At 36.4% G+C, this 23,746-nt stretch overlaps 1 protein-coding gene and 1 pseudogene across 1 annotated transcript; both read right to left on the reverse strand.

Annotated features, from left to right (window-relative positions):
- LOC127561412 (putative olfactory receptor 2W6) overlaps window positions 1-19,990 on the reverse strand; it is a 33,936-nt pseudogene extending 13,946 nt beyond the window's left edge.
- Window positions 19,991-21,268: 1,278 nt separating this feature from the next.
- On the reverse strand, window positions 21,269-22,311 carry LOC127561413 (putative olfactory receptor 2W6). The gene has a single exon (XM_051996662.1). The coding sequence runs from the start codon at window positions 22,229-22,231 to the stop codon at window positions 21,269-21,271; it is 963 nt and encodes a 320-aa protein (XP_051852622.1). The 5' UTR covers window positions 22,232-22,311.
- Between the last annotated feature and the right edge of the window lie 1,435 nt (window positions 22,312-23,746).

Here is a 23,746-nt window from a genome sequence, read left to right on the forward strand (position 1 = left end):
CCCACCCCTGCACTGCTCTCTGCTACTTTAGCAATGGAACATCTAGTTAGAGTGTCTATGTTAAAGTATGTAGCAAGAGGGAAAGAGGAAGTGGAGTAGAGGGTTGGGAAGCATGATATTAGGAGTTAGGAGAAACTAACTTTGGAGTTATGGAGTAGGGGAAGGGCAGAAAGAAAGCCTTGTGAAATTCCCTTCCCCCAATTAAGCCTGATATAGAAGGACGGCCATGTGGAATCTTTCCCCTCCCTCCCTCCATTAAGTGTGTTTCAGCCACTTTCTGCAGAGGTTTTGCTCTAGCAAGTGATTTTAAGAGATAGGCTCACTTTTAAGTTAATTGACTGAATATTTGTTTCTTTTGATACATAATGGTTTCTTTGGTTAAGGAATATGATCATAAATGTAATCTATAATTTGGTAGGATTATTTCTAAAAGTTTAATTGATATTTTTAAGAATCGGATTCTCTTATGTGGTATTAGGATAGTCTATATAAGTTTTAATTGATTGTATTGGGTCATCCTGAGGTTATCTAAACAGCCTCTGAGAATAACAGTTTATTTTTCTTTGTCCTTTTGAAAATGTTTCTATTATGGACGATATGCAATTTGGAATTTTTTCTATGTATTGGGGACTTCTAAAGCAAAACGATTTATATAATGTTCAACTTATATCTATTTGGGTATGAAAAATGTGAACTTACTGGGACAAATTTCCTACTATTATCAATATAAGGTCATGGTAAATAATTGGTTGGGATTTATCTGAAATTTTGGTTAAAGGGATTTGTTATTGGAGGTAAAATTTTTTTGGCTTATAGTTAATGCTATTTGGGAGTTTTAAAGCTCCACCCTCTGATGTGCTGAAGGTTGAGTTTTAACTGCTAATCTTATGTCATAGTTATGTCTCTGCATTTTTTCCTCCTATGACTAATTTCTATAATCAGAGCAATGGTCAATAGAAACTGTTAATGCAAGTCAATTGTCATACCTTGCTGTTTCCAATCTGGTTATATGTAATCATTATATCCTAAATACTTGGACAAATAAGTATTTAGCCTGGTCATCTATTTATTACTGGATATTGTATCTATGATATCTATGATATCTATCATATTCAACAACAGTGATCTTGAAATCTAACTTCCTTTTTTTTTTAAATTGGGACTATAGCTGACAGCTTTTTGCCTATCTTGTGAGACAATCATGTCTCTTCACACAAGAAACTGCTGGCCAATCTATTTTGGCCTCCCCATATCTTGTAGCAGTCCTTGTGAACCAGTCTTTCTAGACTATTCTAACCTGTATTTGTAAGATTTGTTTTTTTTTGTTCTAGATTTTGGCCAAATTGCAGTTATATTGGCTTGCTTTTGGGACCTATATCAGCTTTGATTGTCAGCATGCCACACCACACTCATCTCCCTCCCTGAACTGAGAGTCTCCACCTGTCCTAAATATGAAGCAGTTTTTGAATGATAGAACATCACCCCTACTCTTAGCGTACTTTGGACTGATATGGGGGAATTTGAGAATGGTTAATGAATGACTGCCCAATTTTGGCTGGGTCATTTATTACTGTGTGTTTAAGATTTGGGATGGAAATTATTAAAATTGTGTAACTATTGCTGTTATGTTTTAGGATTTTTAGGAAACCCTACTGTGCTAGTCTGTTATGTATAAGAATTTTGATTCACTCTTGGGATTTATATGTAGGATGGTTATTTGATAATTCCTTTCCATGAGAAAAAAAGGGAGGAAGAGATAGGAAATTGGGGAAACTGGTGGATTTTTCTCAAAATACCTGAAAGAATGGGAACCCCTAGTTCCTATTCACTTTGCCTTAGGTACTTCTGCCCCATTCCCTATCTCATTAATTCAGATTGAATTGGAAGTCCTTTAAGCAGTTTTTCACTTTTTTCTCATTTTTTACTCTTTGCTTAAAATTTATTGGACTATGATTTGCTGGTTATGCTTTAACTTTGAAACCCCTTATTCTGTTGGAATTGCCCTGGCAGACTCAGTTGTGGGGATTCTTTTTTAGAAACAACCAGAAATCAGGCACCTCCTTGGGACTGGCAGTCTCTCTGATCTATTTCTCCACTCCTGGAATGCCAGTTCCTTAATTAGTATTTCAGCATTCTCAAAGGACCTTCCAGATTGATATCAGACTTCTAAAAGTTTGGGGTTTGCTTGCCTTGAACTGTGCATATTCTGATAACTCTGCCCAGAAATCTGGATCCTTTCTGTATCCTAGTAGCAGCTCCTGTTCTTCTGAGAGGGGACAGGTGGAGCTACTCCAGGGCCCACTTTTTCCCCCATTGGAATTTCTGACAAACTTGGGGTGCCCCTCTCAGGATGGGCAGCAGGACTGTCTTGAGTCCTGCTACTCTCTATATAAACAGAGACTGAGTTAAGTGTACAAATGACTGCAGACTACCTAATTAACAGTGAAGTGTCCATCTCAAACTGGATTCTCTGGCTGAGATGCTCTGGAATTGCAGAGGACCTAACATGCTTGTAGCAGGGAACCTTTGTATTGCTGATTAACTCTAAAGTTATTAGGGAGAGACTTTTTCTAGGTTTTTTTTTTTTTTTTTTTGGGGGGGGGGGGGAGTGGTTCATTTTCTTCACATAGGGTGATCAAAATTATGGTACTAGACCTTCCAGAGATCAAGAGGAAAGTGATTCAATGATTTGAATATTCAGAAGAGAGTGTGGAATGTTGTGCCACAGTTCCCTTGTCTTGTCCTGACTCAGTTTCCCTAATTGTCCTGACTCAATTTTCCTAAATTGTCCTGTTTTGGTTTCCCTGAATTGTTCTGCCTCAGTTCCTAATTGTTCTGCTCAGTCCTACAACATCACCCCTCCCTCCTAATCATGATAATCCAGATAAGGAAAAAGACCTTCTGTCTCAGACATCATCAGAATGTTGGGTGCCTCTTCTCATCCCAATTTATCAGAATGTCCGGTGCTTCCCCTCACCCTGTCAGAACCGAATTGATACACATTCCGATAGTGAATTGATACACACTCCACCCCTGTCTGGATCTATCCTTGTAGCTCAGCCAAGTGTGTATATACTTCCTGGGAAGAACACATTAGGGGCTGGATGCTTTGGACATCAGCCTTAGGGGCATCTTGACAGAAGCATAATTCCTACTTCCTATATTCTGCAAGGATATGGAGTTTAGAATTATCTTTTATAGAAGTCTGATGCTCAGGTTTCAAATTGAAAAGAAAGCCAATGACCCCAGGCCTAGATACTTTACAATATCAGGCCCAGATCTGCAAAATGAATGAAAATCACTTTGAAGACTTGGAAGAATTTGGAATTTCCTGAAAAGGGTCTGCATCCCCAAAAGATCAATGGGAGATGTGATTTGTGTTAGAAAAGCCCAGCCAGGAAAATATACTCTCTCTCATAGACTCTCTGGAGTCTGGGAGACCAGGGACCAAAGGGGTCACAATTTCAGAGGATTAATTTTACAGATCAAAAGGGGACACAGTGTTTTACAGAATTCACCTCCATCAATAATGGATAAACAAAAAAATAAACAAATACATATGTTTCTTGAAATTTTTATCATAAATTAATTCAGTATTTTTCAATAGCTTTTTCTTCAATTGTTAGTATAATTAAGCTAATTTTGTTGCTTATTGATTAATGATGGCAATTATCTTTTGGTGTCGATGGGCCTTTCCATTTTGGGTATAAATGTATACATTGATATTGATTTTATTTTTCTAAGATTTTGTTTAAAATTTTGGTATCAGTATTCATTAGTGAGATTAGTCTAGTGTGCTTTCCGCCTTCCTGCTTTGAATATTAGGACCATATTTGTCTCTAAGAATAATTTGGTGGAGAGACTGTAGGAAGAGTTTTTTTTTTTTCCTTTGTAAACATTTGATGATACTTATATACTTGTCTGAACAGGAACTTTTTCTTCTCTTGGTAATTCACTTACTCAAAATTTACTCAATTTTTCTTTCTGAAATTGGATTATTCAAGAACTGCTTTTCTTGTGTAGTTAATTTGGATAATTCATATTTCATATCCAATAATCAGTTCTTTTGAGCACTCAAATTTGCTAACATAATTGAATATAGAAGTTCCTAATAATTTTCTCTATCCATTATTACTGTATCTTGTATAGTTCTTTTGATAATTAGATTTTTATTTTATTTTTATCACTAACTTTTTATTTTTATTTTTAAAATTGTTATATCTTTTTATTTATAAAACATATGCATGGATGTTTCTACTGGGCTTATATCCCAAAGAAATTTTAAAGAAGGTAAAGGGACTTGTATGTGTACAAATGTTTGTGACAGGTCTCTTTGTAGTGGCTAGAAACTGGAAACTGATTGGATGCCCATCAATTGGAGAATGATTGAATAAATTGTGGTATATAAATATTATGGAATATTATTATTTGGTAAGAAATGATGAATAGGATTATATCAGAAAGGCCTGGAGAGACTTACATGAAAATGCTGAGTGAAATGAGCAGGACCAAGAGATCATTATATACTTCAACAACAATACTATATGATGATCAATTCTGATGGACATGGCCATCTTCAGCAATGAGATGAACCAAATCAGTTCCAATAGAGCAGTAATGAATTGAACCAGCTATACCCAGTGAAAGAATTCTGGGAGATGACTATGAACCATTACATAGAATTCACAATCCTTATATTTTTGTCTGCCTACATTTTTGATTTCCTTCACAGGCTAATAGTACACTATTTCAAAGTCTGATTCTTTTTGTACAGCAAAATAACTGTTTGGTCGTGTATACTTATATTGTATTTAATTTATACTTTAACATATTTAACATGTATTGGTCAACCTGCCATCTGGGGGAGGGGGTGGGGAGAAGGAGGGGAAAAATTGGAACAAAAGATTTGGCAATTGTCAATGCTGTAAAATTATTCATGCATATAACTTGTAAATAAAAAGCTATAAAATATATATGCATGGATAATTTTTCAGCACTGACCCTTGCAAAACCTTCTGTTCTAAATTTTCCCCTCCTTTCCCCCATTCCCTCCCCTAGATGACAGCTAGTCCAATACATATGTTAAGTATGTTAAAATATAAATTAAATCCAATATATGTACACATATTTATATAGTTTCTTGCTACACAAGAAAAATAGGATCTAGAAAAAAAAATCTGAGAAGGAAAACAAAAATGCAAGCAAATAATAACAGAAAGATTGAAAATGCTATGTTGTAGTCCAGCAGACATGTGTAACTATTGTTCTGTCATCACTAGTATGGGATATATTTCAAAACATTTTTTCATCACATCTAAATTCTTAAAGGAAAAGTTAAATCATTTATAGAAAAAAAATGGAAGAAAAACAGTGGGACACCTTAATTTATCCCCCCTGCAACGTAAATAAATTTAACCAAAAAAGCAATTAAAAAGAAATGAAGGCCCTTATAAGAATTTTAGAAAAGTTTGAAAAAATTACCCATGCATATGTTTTATAAATAAGAAGATAAAAAAAAATTTTTTTTAAAAAGAAAACCTGTTCTCTGAAATTACATGGAATAAAGCGATGATAAATATATGCAGATTCCCATTAATATTTAATATTTCTCTTGTCCAAAGACCACATAATTTGAGGCCAATGGGTCAATAATTCCTACATCATTTCCCCAGGCAGTTATAAGGACTTGAATTCCAATCATTTTTAATGAGGAAGAAATTTGGTTGAATATGCCTAGTATGGAAACATGTTTTATATTACTGTACTTGCATAATTGTTATCTAATTGCTAATTACCTCTTGGACAAGTAAGATGGGAAGGAGGGAGAAAGAGAATGTGGAACCTATAATTTTAAAAGACTAGAGTTAAAAATTGTTTTGACATGTGACTTGCAAAAATAAATATAATTCAGTGTTCTCTTTTCTATTCTCATAGAAACCTATATCTAACTTTTCTAAAATTCTTATAAGGGTCTTCATTTCTTTTTAATTGCTTTTTTGGTTAAATTTATTTAAGTTGCAGGGGGAATAAATTAAGGTGTCCCATTGTTTTTCTTCCATTTTTTTCTATAAATGATTTAACTTTTCCTTTAAGAATTTAGATGTGATGAAAAAATGTTATCCATATTCAGAGAAAGAACTGTGGAGTCTGAATGCTGATTGAAACATACTATTTCATTTTTTTTTCCTTTCTCATTTTTTTTCTTTTTGTTGTGATTCTTCTTTCACAACATGACTAATGTACAATAATGTTTAACATCATTGCATATGTGTAATCTATATTAAATTGCTTGCTTTCTTGGGGAGTAGAGAGGGAAGGAAAAGAAGGAAAAATATTTGGAACTCAAAATCTTACTCAAAAAATGAATGCTTAAAAAAACTATCTTTACATGTAATTGGGAAAAATACAATTTGCAAAAACAGATTTAGATGCTGTCATTTGGTGAATATTTCATGCATATATATTTAATATTAATATTGTCTCTGGTAGGGGCAGCTAGGTGGTACAGTGAGTAGAGCACCAGCCTTGAAATCAGGAGGACCTGAGTTCAAATCTGACCTCAGATACTTAATACTTCCTAGCTATGTGACCCTAGGTAAGTCACTTAACCCCAATTGCCTCAAGAAAAACAAAATTCTCTGTGGTACCTTTTAATAAAATGTAGTTGCCCTGCTTATCTCTTAATTAGGCTTGTTTTTGCTGTCACCTGATCTAAAATTGTGTTTGCTACCCATGCCCTTTTTCTTTTAACTTAAATGATAAATTCTGTTTCCTTATTTTAAGTCAGTGTGTATCTTTTTATTTCAAATGTGTTTCTTTTAAATAATATATTATTGAATTTTTGCTATTCTTTTTTGTTTTATGAGTTCATGCCATTTGCATTGGTAGTTGGTTACTAATTGTATATTTCTTCCCATCCTAATTCACTAACACATTTACTTCCTTTTTACTTCCTTTTTAAATGTTTGTTTTGCTTTTAACTATTGCCTTCCTTAATCTACCATGCCTCTCATTTTTTCTCCCATTTCCTTTAATTCCTTTACCTTCTATTCCTCCATTGAGAGAGAAATTTCTGTGCTCAACTGTGTGGTGGTATATTTTTCCTGCCTTTGGCCAGGAAACTGTGTGGTTCAGAGGCAGCTAGGTGATGCAGTGAATGGAGTGTGGGCTTGAAGTCAGGAAGACCAAAGTTCAAGTTATCCTGGAGCCAGAAAGACTAGAGTTCAAATTTGGCTCCAGACACTTACTAAATGTGTAACTTTGTGTACATTATAATCTCTGTTTCTGTTTCCTCACCTGTAAAATGGGGATAATAATTAATACCTACCACCCAGTGTTGTTGTGAAGACCAAATGAGATAATAATTGTAAAAGGCTTAACACAGTGCCTGGCACTATTCATATAGTAGTTATTAATATCATTATTAAATGTGATTCATTTTTTCCTGCCTGTCACAACTATCCTGTCTTTGTTATATAAATTTCTACTTACATTCTCCATATAGATGAAATAGTTCCCCTTCCCTCTTATTCCTTTTCCTTCTTTTTTCCATCAATATGTTCTTCTTCCTCACCCTTTCTGTTCATCTTTTGAGATGATCAAAACATTAGAAAATTGCTCCATAGTACTCTGTCTAATTAGACTCCCTTTATTTCTGATGATAATAGAATTCTTAAAGGCTACAGATATCATTTCTACTATATAAGAATGTGAATAGTCTTTTTTTTTTCTTCTTTAGCCCTTTATGGCCATTTGCTCATGTTTACATTTTTATGTTTCTCTTGATTCCAGCGTTTGTAATTCAAATTCTCTATACAAGTGTTTTGTTTTGTTTTTAATTAGAATGCTTGGTAGTTTTCTATTTCATTAAAGATTTATTTCTTCCCCAGAATGATTAAGCTCAGTTTCATTATGTAACAAATTTTTTATTGTATACTTACATCCTTTGCCTTCTGGAATATCATATTCCATGCTCTTCATTCCTTTGATGTAGTGTCTGCTGAACCACATGCTCCTGACTGTAGTTCTTCAATGCTTGAATTCTTTCTTTTTCTGTCTTCCTAAGCTACCGTGAGTTTTTGGGAAAAAATGATTAACTTTAACTTTTTATGTCTAGATTTTTGTGGAGAAGATGTGGTGGGAAACTATACTGTCAAGCTTTCTTTTACTCTGCTATCCTAATTCCAGACAGCCTGAGGCAGTATTTTAATTCTCACTCCAGATTCAGGGCTCTATCCACTATACTAATGTAAATGAGTAAGTTTGGAGAGAGATAGAATGTTAGATCTTAGTTTGCTACTATTAAGGAGAGAATCAAAGCAGCCTGATACCAATAAGGGAATGGTACAGGATTTGGCTGGTGCCAACTCTTCTTACTACTTTCATGATAAAGCCACTTCAAATGAGATGCTTCTATTACAGAAAAGCTAGTACTATCTACATGGAGTAAGGAGAAATAAATGTCTTAATATCATTACAGAAACCCCTTGTGCTATTAAAAAAGAATCTAGCACTTTTTTTCTTTTCATCTTTTGCTTTATTTTTTTTTATACTTTTGATTTTTCAGAATAAAGATGAACTATTTCCAAATCTTAATTAAGGTTTTTATTAACATTTTATTTCACCATACATTATAAAATAGCAACAACAATAACAAGATGGATAGAAAACTTTATTTATTCATAACAAAATAAAAAAAAAAAACCTGGAAAAACAATTAAACAAAAATAATAGGTGAATCTAGGCCAAATCTCAACATACTTGAGTTTTATACATGACTTCCTAGCAAATTGAACTCTGCAGGAAATGGAAATGAGAACAGTGATGAGAATTATACAAAGGCAGAGTTCAACTAAATGTAAGCAAAATTGGAATCCTGGACTTTTAATCAGGACATTAAAAAGTTCAAATGATTTTTCTGGTATCTACAAGTCATATGACTTATTTCCACTACAATTTCAACCAAAATTCAGTACTCCCCTTCAAATACTCCTTTTCAGTCAATTTGCTCTCATAGCAATTCCCCATAGACTGCATCTCCCCTCCTCTTTCTTTGTTCAAGTAATCCACTATATCTGGAGTGCACATTCTTCCCCATATCTACTTAGATTTCCTCAGAGCATAGCCCATCTAAAAAGGAATACCTTCTGATCCTCTAAGTTGCAAGTATTCATTCTCTTCAATCTTAATTACTTTGTATTTAGTTTGCATAAATTTTGTATTTACTTAGATGTGTGCATGGCATATCTTTCAAATATGTTGTAAACTTCTTGTGGACAAGGATTTTTTGTTTTTTTCCCTTGAATTCTAACCATGCTTAATAAATGTTAGATTTATGTTTGTTGAATTTCACTTTGTGAAATGGGAAAATGTAAAACACTTCTACTATCTCTTACAATTTAATTAATAAATTAAGTATTACTAAAAGCCATAGAAATAAAAGTTATTATTTTGGAAGATAATGGAATAGAGACTTGTTAAAAAGTAGTAGTGGATATATGTAGTATTAGTATATATTTAGTATTAGAGTACAAGAAAGGTACCAAAACTAAGACTGGTCAAAATATTTGAATTGTGAAGTAATGGTGTGGCAAAAGAGATAACATCCTGGTGCTCCTGACCACAGATCTTTTGACACAATACAAGGATTGTGGTCAGCCATATTAAAATAATAAGGGTTCTACCTAGTGGTCTTGAAGTGTAATTCTGGAGAAACTAAGCAAGACAGAGATTGGAGATCAATTTAATAGTTTATTAAATAGAGAGATATACTGGGATCAATAGATCTTGGTCCCAGGGCTGGACAAGACTATCATCTCAAAGAATCCAGCATTGAGCATTAGACAGCAAGACTCTTTTATAGGATAACAAGAACAATGACTTAATGGGGGAGGTACCTGGATGGGGATAACCTAATAGAGGGAGCACCTAGGATGACACAATGGAGGGAGGTACTGGAGAGGTTACTGATATTCTAATGACATCTAAAATGGATAAACCTTTATCCTGTCAAACACTTAAGAAGGAATGATTATAACCTGAGATATAAAACCTTTATCTCATCAACCATGTATGAGGGAATGATTATAGCCTAGGGTTTTGGGACAGAACAACTGAGGTAGACCTTTAGCTCATCAAACATTAAGAGGGAAAGGTTATAATCTGAGGCAGAATAACTAAATAGGACAATTAGGAAAACTAGGTCAGAACATCAAAAGGGAACTGTAGCACAATATTCCACACACTTTCTCTTCTCACTATTCAAATCTTTGAATTATCTTTTTCTAGAAGGTCTTAGCACAATAATTTTGACCAACTCTATGTGAAGTAAATAGACCAAATAAAAAATCAAAATAAAGCTAGAACAATGCAAGAACTTATGGCAAGATCAAGTCTCTCCCTGATAACCCCAGAGTTAATCAGCAATACACAAAGTTCCTTATTTCAATCACGTCTCTGCATTTGGGGAACATATGGACAGTTAGGTCTTGTTGGAATCTTTACAAACTGCTAACTCATTAGAGTTGATAGATTATTGATCTGATCTTACAAGATGTTTTGGGCCAGAATCTGAAACAAGGTACTAAGTAGAACTAATTGATACAATGCTTGTGTTCACACCTTTACTCATTGGAGTTCACAAGTATGGGAGTTCACAAAGTTAACTGTTTAACTTTGTGAATTCACACCTCCCTTGAAGCTCTTGGGGCCAGAGATCAGTATGGGAGAAAACCCATAATCCCTCTCTCTCGTATCCCACAATTCCTCTCTCTCGTATAAAAGAAACAGACAGAGGCTCTCGGACAGATTTCAGCAGAATTACATGAAGAGTGGAGCTGGATTGGAGGCTGAAGAAAGCAGAGGCAGAAGCAAAGGACAAAACTGCAAGAGCTCTTGGAACCAAGCAGAGAGATAGGCCTCAACTAACCAGGATATTTTGGAAGATGAAAAGGAGGACGAATCAGATGAGAATTTACCAGCTTGAATGCATTTGGGGTAATTATTGATCTGAACTGATACTAAGGCTGCCTCCAGGAAAACCTCCCCCGAGAAACCTACTCTCACTCCCAGAGAGAACTATTCTACTTATTTAAAAGAAAAAGAACACCACATTTTGGCTCCCTGAACGTGGGGCTAACAGACCCCTCAGTGGATTTCAGTGGAAAAGCTATGATCCTGATTCAAGTGGAAAAGCCTCTGATCCTGATCCAGTGGAAAAGACTCTTCAACCCAGAAATTAGGGTGAGTGCAACAAAGAAATTTTGTTAAAAGAGTTAAAGTAGAATTTCATCTAAGATGGGATAGATATTTAGAAAACAGCCTGTTTCTGTTCAAAGAAAATGTTTAGAGAGCATTGTCAAAGTTATGGAAAGCCAAGGTTTAATTATAATTTTACAGCAGATCACTGACCTTTTACAAACTGTAAAGCACATATGTCCTTGTTTCTCTCTGGAAAAGGAATTAGATCTAAATGAATGGCAATTAGTAGGAGAAGATCTTTGTCAATTGTATAATAAAAATGGACTTAACTCAATTTCCAAAGACATACTTAATACATATAATTTAATATAATTGGCTATAAGAAGTTATTTAAGTGTTGAAATGAAGAAAAAGAAAGTGCAGAAGGGAGACTTTACTTTACTAGGTGAAAAGGAGGACGAATCAGATGAGAATGTAGTTAAGTACCATTCTGAGTATGATACTTCACAGCAGGAGGAATTAAGTCATTCCACATCTCATGACCCTCCCCCCTCAATTAACCCTTCATGGGTAGAGGAAGAAGGGGGAGGAAGAGAGGCAGAAACAGTCAGCTTCTCCTCTAAAGCAGAATTTGACAAGATTAGAAAAAGCATTAATTAAGGCAAAAAATGAAGGAGAAGATATATCTGATTTTATAAATGCATATCCTGTTATTGAAAAGCTTGACTCTTCAGGTCAAAAAGAGAGAAAATACACTCCTTTTAATTTGGAAAAAATTAAAGATTTGAAAAAGGGTTGCACTCTTTATGGGGCTACATCATCTTATGTGAAGATGTTACTAGATAATTTGTCTTATGAAAGCCTAACCCTGAATGATTGGAAATCCAAAGAGAGAACATGTCTAGAACCGGGACAAAATTTATTGTGGCTTTCGGAGTTTCATGAATTATATAGGATTCAAGCTCAATGCAATAGACAAACAGGAACTATTGGACAAATCACTTTTGACCAACTAGCTGGTCAAGGTCAGTATGCAGAGAGTTCAGAACAGATTTATTATCCCATAACAGTGTATGAGCAAATTTCTAAGGCTGCAATAAAAGCTTGGAATTCTCTCCCTGGACAGCAAGATGGAAGTAAAGCTTTTACCAAAATAGAGCAAGGTCCCAATGAACCTTTTGCAGATTTTGTGGGATGTTTGCAAATAGCCGTAATAAGAACCATCGGAGACAATGCAGCAACAGAAATAATGACTAGACATTTGGCTAAGGAAAATGCCAATGAGGTTTGCAAAAGAATCATATGGGAGCTAGACAAAAATGCTCCTTTAGAGGAGATCATAAGACGCTGTGCCACAGTGGGCACAAATGCTTATTATGCCCAGACTATGATGAATATGGAAAGACAAGATTCTTCTTGGCAGAGGAATTCTAGAGAAACTCGTCGATGTTTTCAGTGTGGAAAAGTTGGACATTTGAGAGCTCAATGTAGATATGGAGATAGAGTGAGAAGACAGGGTGACAGAAAACCCAAAACTCCATGTCCAAAATGTAACTGAGGCTTTCACTGGGCTTCAGAATGTAGGTTGACCCAGAGGAATGAGAGGCAGGACCCAGCTCCAAAGTATCAATCAAAGGACAGGTGGGGCATGATAGCAGCTGAGGTTATACCCAGAGAGACTTTAGAAATTCAGGACTCTGATGTCATCAACCAACAGAAAAGCAATCAGGATTACAGTTGGGGAGAATACAGGCCTTTTAAAACAAGGCAATATCCAGTGCAAACAGCTCCAATGTTTGCCAGATGATGAAGAGAAATCCCAAATTTGGTAAATAGAAGGGAATTAGATAGGTTAACTGGTTGGGGAAGAGAATCTGCTTATATTTCCACAGGTGGAGAAGGAATCAGATGGCTGACAATGAGACTGTTAAAAGAACTTTTTCATTAGATTCCCTAACACAAAAAGAGACTGTTTTTAGTTCTTGAAAAACCATCAAGAATCATTGGATTCCTTGAGATGAAAAATTGTTGATGAGACTTTTTGCAGTACTTCAGAGCTTACAGGAATTATTGGATTCCTGGCACATGAACTAATGGACAATGGATTCCTTATGGACTATTTCTAGGACTTATGGACATGTGTAAAATTCTCAGGTTCATTCATGTTATTTGTAACATTACTACTAGCCTGTGTTATATTGCTATGTGCTTATGTATTTTATGTAATTGCAAGAATCATTGGATTTCTTGAGATGAAAAATTGTTGATGAGACTATTGCAGTACTTAAATTTTCATGTTGATTCATGTTATTTGTTACATTACTACTAGCCTGTGTTATACTGCTGTGTGCTTATGTAAATTATGTGTAACGCCTCCCATATTGATGGATTTATGTATACCATGTATATCTGTTTCAAGTTCTGGCCCATATTGATGGATTTATGTGTACCTGTTTCAAGTGAACCCCTTCAGAAACCCGCTAATCTGATTTGATTTCCTATTTCCTTTGGTATTTTCATCTCCCTTCCTGAGGTGTCAGGGAAGGCATGATCACCTTTTTTGGGGGGTTCTCACCTCCTTGAGAAGTCAGGGAGGTCATGACCACCCTATGTTCTAAAACAAAAGAAAGGGGGAGATGTTGGAATCTTTACAAACTGCTAACTCATTAGAGTTGATAGATTATTGATCTGATCTTACAAGAAGATGTTTTGGGCCAGAACCTGAAACAAGGTACTAAGTAGAACTAATTGATATAATGCTTGTGTTCACACCTTTACTCATTGGAGTTCACAAAGTTAACAGTTTAACTTTGTGAATTCATATCTCCCTTGAAGCTCTTGGGGCCAGAGAGCACTATGGGAGAAAACCCATAATCCCTCTCTCTCGTATCCCACAATTCCTCTCTCTCATATAAAAGAAACAGACAGAGGCTCTTGGACAGATTTCAGCAGAATTACATGAAGAGTGGAGCTGGATTGAAGGCTGAAAAAAGCAGAGGCAGACTCTTAGAACCAAGCAGAGAGATAGGCCTCAACTAACCAGGATATTTTGGAAGAAGAAATAAACGTTTGCATTTTTACCAGCTGGATGCATTTGGGGTAATTATTGTTCTGAACTGATACTAAGGCTGCCTCCAGGAAAACCTCCCCCAAAAAACCTACCCTCACCCCCAGAGAGAACTATTCTACTTATTTAAAAGAAAAAGAACACCACAAGGTCTGTGGTCATTTGTGCATGACTTGGCCTCTGCTTACAGAGCAGCGGAGCTCGACAGTTGTGCTGCTCATTCAGAGGGTCAACCTGCTCCAGGGGAGAAGGGTGAGGCTTGGAGTAGCTCCATCTGTCCCTGCCCAGAGGAACAGACAGGGCTGCAGAAAGGATCAGATTTCTGAGCAGATTATGCAGTTAGACCAAGGCAGGCAAACCCCAAACTTTTAGAGAACTGATTTCAAACTGCAAGGTCCTTTTAAGTATGCTGAAATACTAATTAAGGACCTGGGGTAACAGGAGTGGAAAAACAGATCAGAGACACTGCCAGTCCCAAGACAGGTATCCAATTTCTGGTTGTTTCTAAAAAATAATCCCAAAAACTGAGTCTGCCAGAGCAATTCCAACAGAATAATGGATTTCAAAGTTAAAGCACAACCAACAAATCATAGTCTAGTAAATTTAAGCAAGGAATAAAAAATGAAAAGGACTGTTTAAAGGACTTCCAATTAAATCTGAACTAGTAAGATAGGGAGTAGGACAGAAGTGCCTAAGAAAATACACCAGTTTCCCCAATTTCCTATTTCTTCCTCCCCTTTTTTTTCTTGGAAAGGAATTATCAAATAACCATCCCACATATAAATCATATACATATGTATAACATATAACATACTAACTAACTAAATTATATAACAGACTAAAAGTCCCTCAAACATAACAGCAATACTTTCACAAGTTTAACAACTTCCATTCCAAGTCTTAAACACACAGTAATAGTTAAAATTCTAACAATTCAGCCACTTTCTCACTCCCCTATATCAGTCCAAATTACATCAGGAAAAGGGAGGATGGTTTTTCTCAAAAGCTGCTTCCTGCTGAAGATGGGCGGAGATGCTCAGTCCAGGCAGGGGGATGGGTGTGGTATGCTGACAATCAAAGCTTGATCTAGGTCCCAGAAGCAAGTCAGTATATCTTTAATTTGACCAAATCTAGAAACAAAACCAAATCTGACAAAGAAAAGTTATAACACAAATGAGATAGAAAGACTGGTCCACAAGGACTGCTACAAGATGTGGTCTCATTAGTTATAAACCTTAAAAAAACTTGAATATCCAGACACAATATCTAGTAACCAATAGATGACCAGACTAAATACTTATTTGCTCAAGCATTTAGGGTATAATGATTACAGATAACCAGATTGGAAACAGCATTTTCCAATGCTGTATACCACTGGAAGGTGGTATACCAATGGTATGACATAATTGAATTGCATTAACAATTTCTTATTGACCATTGCTCTGATTACAGAAATCAGTTACAGAAAGAAAAAAAAAAAATGCAGTGACATATTAACTACAAACCCAAGAAATTTTACCTACTTAGGAACAAATCCTAAACATTACCATAACCTTATATTTATACAAATCAGTTTGCTGCTTTTAGCCAAGAACCAGGTAGAACTTGATAAAATATGTCTGGAATAGTTTAGAGGGAAGGGGGATGTTGGAATCCTTACAAAGTGTTAAGTCATTAGAATTGATAGAGACAATAATTATCTAATTTAACATGGTTCAGTATGATTGATCTGATCCTATAAGGAGATGTTATGGGCTAGAACTTGAAACAAGTACTAAGTGGAATTGAAGAGACAATGTTTAAATTTAGTTTAGAATTGATTTAATTCTACAACAAATAATGGTTTCCCAGTGATATAATGATTGGTGTGTACTCACTGTACAGTATATAAGCAAGAAGCTCTCAGGGCCAGACACAGAAGCCCACTCTCAGAGGTGGAGACAGATTCATTTCATATTCCACCTTGGTGTTGGCTGGAATCATTCGGAGGGAGCTAGGGGCTGAAGCTCAAGACTTTGAAGGTCTTTTTAATTTTTTTTATTATGTTTATTTAACAATAAAGGACTAGATTTTAACTCCTGGCTGCGTTTGAAGTGATTATTACTTTGAACTGAAACTAAGGAACTAAGGCTGCCTCCAGAAACCTCCCCAAGAAACCTACTCCCAGAGAGAATGATTATATTATACAAAAGAAGAGAACACCACAGGGGGAGGAGAGGATTCCATGTGACTGCCCTTCCCCCAACTCTACTTCCCAAGAGAGGAGGGTGGGTAGGGAAGTCGAACTAAACTTCACTCCAGGCTAACTAGATGCTCTAATAGCTGAAGTAACAGCATGGGGGGGGGGGGGGGGGCAGGAGGAGGGAAAGGGGGGAAGAGAATTCCATAAAACCCATATGTCTAACAAAGCTGGATTTAAAGCATAATTTACAATGTAACAATATAGGTAACAAATAGCTTTAAATTCCCAATAATCTGAAACTGCTTTTCCTATCTCATTTCAAATAATGAAACAGTATAGTTTCTTTCTCTCCTTCTGGCTCCATGTGGCCATTATTCCCAATGGACTCCTTCTAAGCTCAAACTTGGCCAAAGTTGAAGCTTTCAGAAAAGTCAGATTCTTTTTGCTATATACTTTACCTAATTAGAGGCACATGACCCCTTTCAGGTAAGTTAACAGAACTTTTTTAACAAGCTATTGTTCTTTTAAGATCTTATACTTAAAGATAATTAATTCTAGGCTGCATAGGCAACAGTAAAATTTATTTCCCACAATTTTAAAACTGCCCTTAGCCGGAAGGAGGGTAAGAAATAACTTGTCGCCAGATATCCATATAGGGATACTGATCTGGATGGCCAGGTTCACCAGTAACTATCTGGTGCACTGCTCGTGTTATTTCTTTATCATATGTTCCTTTTGGTGGCCATCCTACCCCAAAGGAAGGCCACACTTTTTGGCAAAACAGTTTTAATTTATCCTTTTTCCCATAATATATCCCATAATCCATAATCATGGTGTTTAAATGTCTCAGAAAAATGTTTAAGGAGATGATCTAGTGGAGTTTTTGGCTTTGAGACAGATTTTCTCATGATAAAGTGATCTTATACTGTATACCACTAGAACTCCTAATATCTTTTTAACAATTTTTTTTAAACCTTAAGCCACAAAACAGACAATAACATAAAAGACATACAGAACACTGATCACACTTAGACTGCACAATTACAACATTCAGTAGGACACTGACATCAAAACCAAGCCAATGGCATCTTAAAAAGACACCCAGGTAGTGACAACCACGTTTGGTTCAACACTTAATCAGGGCCAAGCCAAATGGTGTCTTTAAAAGACACCCAGATTTATACTCTGGAATGCCCAGAGTTGTGCCAACTGGCACACAGACCAGATGTGTCTTAGGAGACACTCGGGTAGTACCAACTGCGTCCAGTACGACACTACTTCTCAGAATTTTAACACCTGTTGGTGTCCTGTTATTCTGAGAACCCAGGTGTTAGCACAAGCAAGTATTAGACCAGATGTCTAGAAGACACAAAACCAGAGGGTATTATCCAGCGTCCTGAATAATAACCTTCTCAGAATTCAATGCCCGTCATTCCATCAGCATTCTAACATTCTGAGAATCCAGGTGCTAACACAGACAAACAAAAACAAATCAGATTGGACTTAGTCTCTCCTGGCCAAATCCAAAGTATCCACTGTCGGGTATGGTCCCAGCTGGTGAACTGTTCTCTTCCTGGAGCCTCTGGAGGAATCCCGAGGGCTAGCATTTTCCAAGAAAGAGAAACCCAGATCCCCAACTGTCTTCCAGGCCTAAAGTGGAGACTTGAAATGTCTCTAACCCTTAGTCCCATTTTCAGTTCCGATATCTCTCACTAGGGAGCTCCAAAATGTAATGCTGGAGAAACTGAGCAAGACAGAGATTAGAGACCAATTTAATAGTTTATTAAATGGAGAGATATACTGGGACCAAATGGATCTTGGTCTTCAGGTTGGAGAAGACTATCATCTCAAAGAATTCAGCATTGAGCATTAGACAGCAAGACTTTTTTATATGATAACAAGAACAATGACATAATGGGGGGAGGTACCTGGATAGGGATAACCTAATGGGGGGAGGCACCTAGGATGACACAGTGGAGGGAGGTACTGGAGAGGTTACTGATATTCTAATGACATCTAAAATGGATAAACCTTTATCCTGTCAAACATTTAAGAAGGAATGATTATAACCTAAAGGTATAAAACCTTTAGCTCTCAACCATGTATGAGGGAATGATTATAGCCTGGGGTTTTGGGACAGAGCAACTGAAGTAGACCTTTATCTCATTAAACATTAAGAGGGAAAGGTTACAACCTGAGGCAGAATAACTAAATAGGACAATTAGGGAAACTAGGTCAGAACATCAAAAGGGAACTGTGGCACAACAGAAGAAGGGACCCTGAAACTCTAAAACTTCTTGAAAAAGAAATTCTCCTTGGACTCAGTGACAGACCCTGCCCAAGGAAAATAAGATAAACAGCCTCGTTCTGTTATCTAGGTGAGGTTGGTTTAATCCTGAGCAAAAGAATTCCAACCCTATTCAATTAAAGAAACTCATTCAGTTCTATTTAAATTCAGCTCAAGCTGAAACCAAAACTCTTGTTTTGGCTTGTAGCCAAAACTTCTATTATAAAAGAGCCAATCTAAAATCTTCTCTTTGCAGAGGTTCTAAACATGCCATGCTAGGCCAAGGAGGCCTCTACCCACTGGTATAATATTCTTTTTCCAGTGCTAACCTTTCTTTACCCTCACCTATTTCCCTAATGAGACTTTATGCCTCTCTGTCAGGATTTCTAACCTTACTTCCCAATTCCTATAATAAACCTCTTTTACCAATCTAAGTTTTCAGGTTGTTGTGCCACAGTTCCTTTTTAATGTCCTGACCCAGTTTCCCTAATTGTCCTACTCAGTTACTCTGCCTCAGGTTATGCCAGGCTATAATCATTTCCTCTTAATGTTTGATAGGATAAAGGTCTATATCTTAGACATCTCTAGAAAATCAGGAGCTTTTCTGGTACCTCCCTCCATTATGTCATCCTAGGTGCCTGACTCCATTATTTCATCCTCATCCTAGATGCCTTCCCTCATTAGGTCATCCCCATCCCAAGGACCTCCCCCATTATGTCATTGTTCTTGTTACCTATAAAAGAATCTTATATCCGACATTCATGGCTGGATTCTTGGAGACGATAGTCTCATTCAGCCCTGGGACCAAACCATGGATCCATTTGGTCCCAGTAAATCTCTCCCTTTCAAATAAAATATTAAATTGTTCTCTAATCTCTATCCTGCCTCAGTTTCTCTGTCATTACAGAGTTTGTAAATTCCTTTAAAGAGAACCTCTGCACCGCCAGAAGGGGGGTTCCCCAAAATTCCCTACCATTGTGCTGAATCCCAAAGAGGTATAGAGGAGCCAAACTTCTCCATTTGGTTCCTTGAACCCTGAACATGCCACTAGACCTTATCATTTAACTCCCTGACCACCAGAAACCCTAATCTCATTTTGGTTCCCTAAATCTAGATCTTGTCATTTGGTTCCCTAAATAAAGAAAAAAACCTACACTTCATCATATTTTTGGTTCCCATACCGGGAGCCCCCAAAACTAGACGTCCTCATCAGTCTTAACACTTTCACACCTTCCTGGGCTAAGTCAGGACGCATACTCCATGGAAATACTGCAAGAGACTAAGTATGTTATAGTTTTATTTATGTTTTTTTTTTTTTAAAGTAAACTAGGAGTTCATATGTAGATTCTAATCTTGACTTTGCTACTGATTAGCTATGCGACTCTAACCAAGTAGTTTTACCTTTCTTCCTTTTTCATAATTTGTAGATTTAAAGCTGAAAGAGATATCAGAGGTCATCTTATTGAAGACCCTTGTCTTTTTTTAATTGACTGGTAATAATAGGCAGAGCTGAGCCTTGAATCCAAGTCCTTCTTTATCTTCAAAATAAAGGATTTGGACTAGGATAATGATCTTTAAATTCATTTCCACCTCTGATTATTGGATTATATGAATCTATAATACAATCTCCAGGGATTTTTCTGTGAACTCCTTCCCATAATAGTCTACATGCATCACATTTTCCAGTTTCACATGTCCAGCAAAACCAGCAAGCTTTTCAAGTGTAGCAACAGTATTTTCTATTTTTGGTATCCTTTCTGGTGCCTACAATATTTATTCAAAGAACTCTTGATTTGATTTAAGAAGCACCTATCACAGTCACAACAGAGGGGAAATTTTCTTAAAATATATGATTGGGCATTCAGATCTTTAGGCAGGGAATGAGCTAGTCAAAGAATTTCTTGTTAACTTCAAGGGATATATGTATCCCTTATATATAATTAGAATAGATGTATGCAAATGAGAACAGAGAATTTGGCTGAATATAGAACAATTCTCTTTGAGGAGTTGACTTCTACAGTTAGTGCAGCTGAATTCAGGGCCAGTTTCTGTGTAGGCCAATTAGCTCCATCTTTCTTTGGCTTATCTTCCATTTGTAACACCATCTATAAGGAGGACTTTGTGAGCGTGTAGGTGGCTGGTATACTCAGTGTAAAGCCAGCTCTCTACAGAAATGGCAGCCCAAATTGATGTATATATGTGTATACATGAGTATACATGTAAATATGTGGGTATGCCTTGCTCATGGTAGATAAGAAATGTCATCATAATATAGGGCAATAATCATTATAATTTCTTTTTTTCCCCTGAGGCACTCAGGGGTCACTAAGTGACTCACACAGGTCACACAGCTAGGAAGTATTAAGTGTCAGAACCCGAATTTGAATGAGGTCCTCCTGACTTCAGGACCAGCACTCTATCCACCGCACCATCTAGGTGCCCCATCATAATAATTTGGAAAGGAATACCAAAGCAAACAATTTGTATCCCATAAGAATTCTTTGTAAAAAGGGAAAGAAAAAAAATTAAAAGTTTATCTTCCTACTCCTCTTGTTCCCTGTTCCCAGCCCAGAAGTTTTTTCATTGCCCCTTTCACATCCTTATTCCTTAGAGTATAGATAAGTGGGTTGATGCTAGGGGTTACAATAGTGTAGAAGAGGGTAAGGAACTTTCCCTGGTCCTGGGAGTAACTATTGGCTGGTTGAAGATACATATAGATGATGGTCCCATAGAAGAGGGAAACAACTGTAAGATGGGAAGAGCAGGTGTTGAAAGCCTTCCTTCGCCCTGCTGCTGATTTGATCCTTAACACAGCCACAGCAATCATGCCATAGGAGATCAGAATCAGGGATAGTGGCATCAGGAGGAGGATCACACCAAAGACAAAGGCAAAGGCCTCAACCAGGGTAGTATCTTCACAAGCCATGGCAATGAGGGCTGGCATCTCACACAGAAAGTGGTCCACCTTATTGTATCCACAGCGTGCCAATTGCATGGTCTGGGGGCACATGACAAAAGAGTTAAGAAAACCACAGCACCAGGATACAGTCATCAGTTGTAGGCAGAGTCTCAGATTCATGACAATAGTATAGTGCAAAGGTCGGCAGACAGCAACATAGCGGTCATAGGACATAACACACAGGAGTACACATTCAGTAGAACCCAATACCATGTAAATATAAAGCTGAGCCACACAACCATGATAGCTGATAGTCTTCTTGGGACCCCATAGATTCCACAATAGTTGAGGGACAATGCTGGTAGTAAAGCAGAGGTCCAGAAAGGAAAGGTTGCCTAAAAAAAAGTACATAGGGGTGTGTAGTCGGGAATCTGCAATTGACAACACAATGATTGTTATGTTGCCAAAAAGAGTCAGTATGTAGAAGATTAATACAAAACCAAAGAGAATCATCTCTAGCCCGGGCCAATCAGAAAAACCCAATAGGATAAATCCTTCTAGTGAGCTGCCATTGGCCTTTCCCATCACCTTCACCATCTACCAAAGGAAAAGGAAAAAAAATATATATGAAAGAAAAACAGTGCAAGTCAGAGTCCAAACCTCCCTTTTCATCAGAATATTAAAACCACATATTTCATCATGAATATGGTATTGCTTTATTGAGTGGCTTCCCAAGGTAATTAAAGGGTTGTTTTTCTCATTAATTGGTTCATATCATTCAAAAAGATCAATAGTTCTCAAAGTGTAATTCAGATATGCCTGGAGATCCTGAAGACCCTTTCAAGATGTTCTCAAATTTTTTCTATAATATTATTTTCTTAATAAAACTAAGATGTTTTGTTTCCTAATATATTAATAGATATATTAATATAGGTTATAACCTATATAAACATAAAGCTCTTTGGAGAGTCTTCAATAATTTTTAAGAATATAAAGGGGTCTTGAGACCAAAAGGTTTGGGAACTACTGGACTAAACAATCCCTGAGATTTCTTTTAAATCTAAGATTCTTCAGCTACACCCAGAGAAGGAACACTGGGAAATGAGTATAAACTGTTTGCATTTTTGTTTTTCTTCCCAGGTTATTTTTACCTTCTGAATCCAATTCTTCCTGTGCAATAAGAGAATTATTCGGTTCTGCACACATATATTGTATCTAGGATATACTATAACATATTTAACATGTATAAGATTGCCTGCCATTTAGGGGAGGAGGTGGAGGGAAAGAAGGGAAAAATCAGAACAAAAGTGAGTGCAAGGGATAATATTGTAAAAAATTATCCATGCATATGTACTGTCAATAAAAAGTTATAATAAAAAAAAAATCTGAGATTCTTTTATTCTAATAGGCTCCATTCTCTCTTGTACTGCCTCAATGTACCTGTCCTTGCAGAGAGAAAAGAATCACCATCCTTCCCAACTAGCTATCCAGGACAGAATTATGCCCCTTCCCCTATTTAACATTCATTCTCTGGTCTAACTGTGTAGAAGGAATCTTAGAAAGTATCAATCTCATTCCACAGGTGATTAAGCCAAGACATAGAGAAATTAAAGAACTTGCAAAACAAGACCTAACCCTAGCTCTCCTAACAGGATAATGCTTTTCTCAATATGTCACATTTGTCTTAGTTAATGAATTGTAAAAGACTACATGTTCAGTATGAGTATAAAAGCAGTTAGCTGTTGAAAGGAAATTTATAATAAATGTGGAGTAGAATAGGAGGGAAGAAGAAGAGGTAACTATATTATTAATAACAATAGTATATTTGACATTGGATAAAGAAGTTTTCAAGATTTCAGCACTCATCAAGCTGGTCATCTCTGAGAATGAGTATGTAATAATATAATAACAATAAATAGGTAAGAAAAAATCAGATAAAGAATGAAGATACATAGAAATGGCTTTGCAGAAGAAGATAAACAGGGAGAATTATAGAGTGAGCATTTCAGCATAGCTGCTGCCAACAATGGATTATTATGATAGAGACATTATAGCTATAAAACAGGGGCAGAGGAAAGATGGTAGAATTGCTTCATATACATTCACTCATTG

This window comes from Antechinus flavipes, chromosome 4, assembly GCF_016432865.1.
Source record: "Antechinus flavipes isolate AdamAnt ecotype Samford, QLD, Australia chromosome 4, AdamAnt_v2, whole genome shotgun sequence".
Lineage (NCBI taxonomy): Eukaryota > Metazoa > Chordata > Mammalia > Dasyuromorphia > Dasyuridae > Antechinus > Antechinus flavipes.

What these genes read in the sequence shown, in the direction of transcription:
- LOC127561413 (XM_051996662.1), bottom strand. Translation starts at nt 22,231, where the DNA reads ATGGTGAAGGTGATGGGAAAGGCCAATGGCAGCTCACTAGAAGGATTT.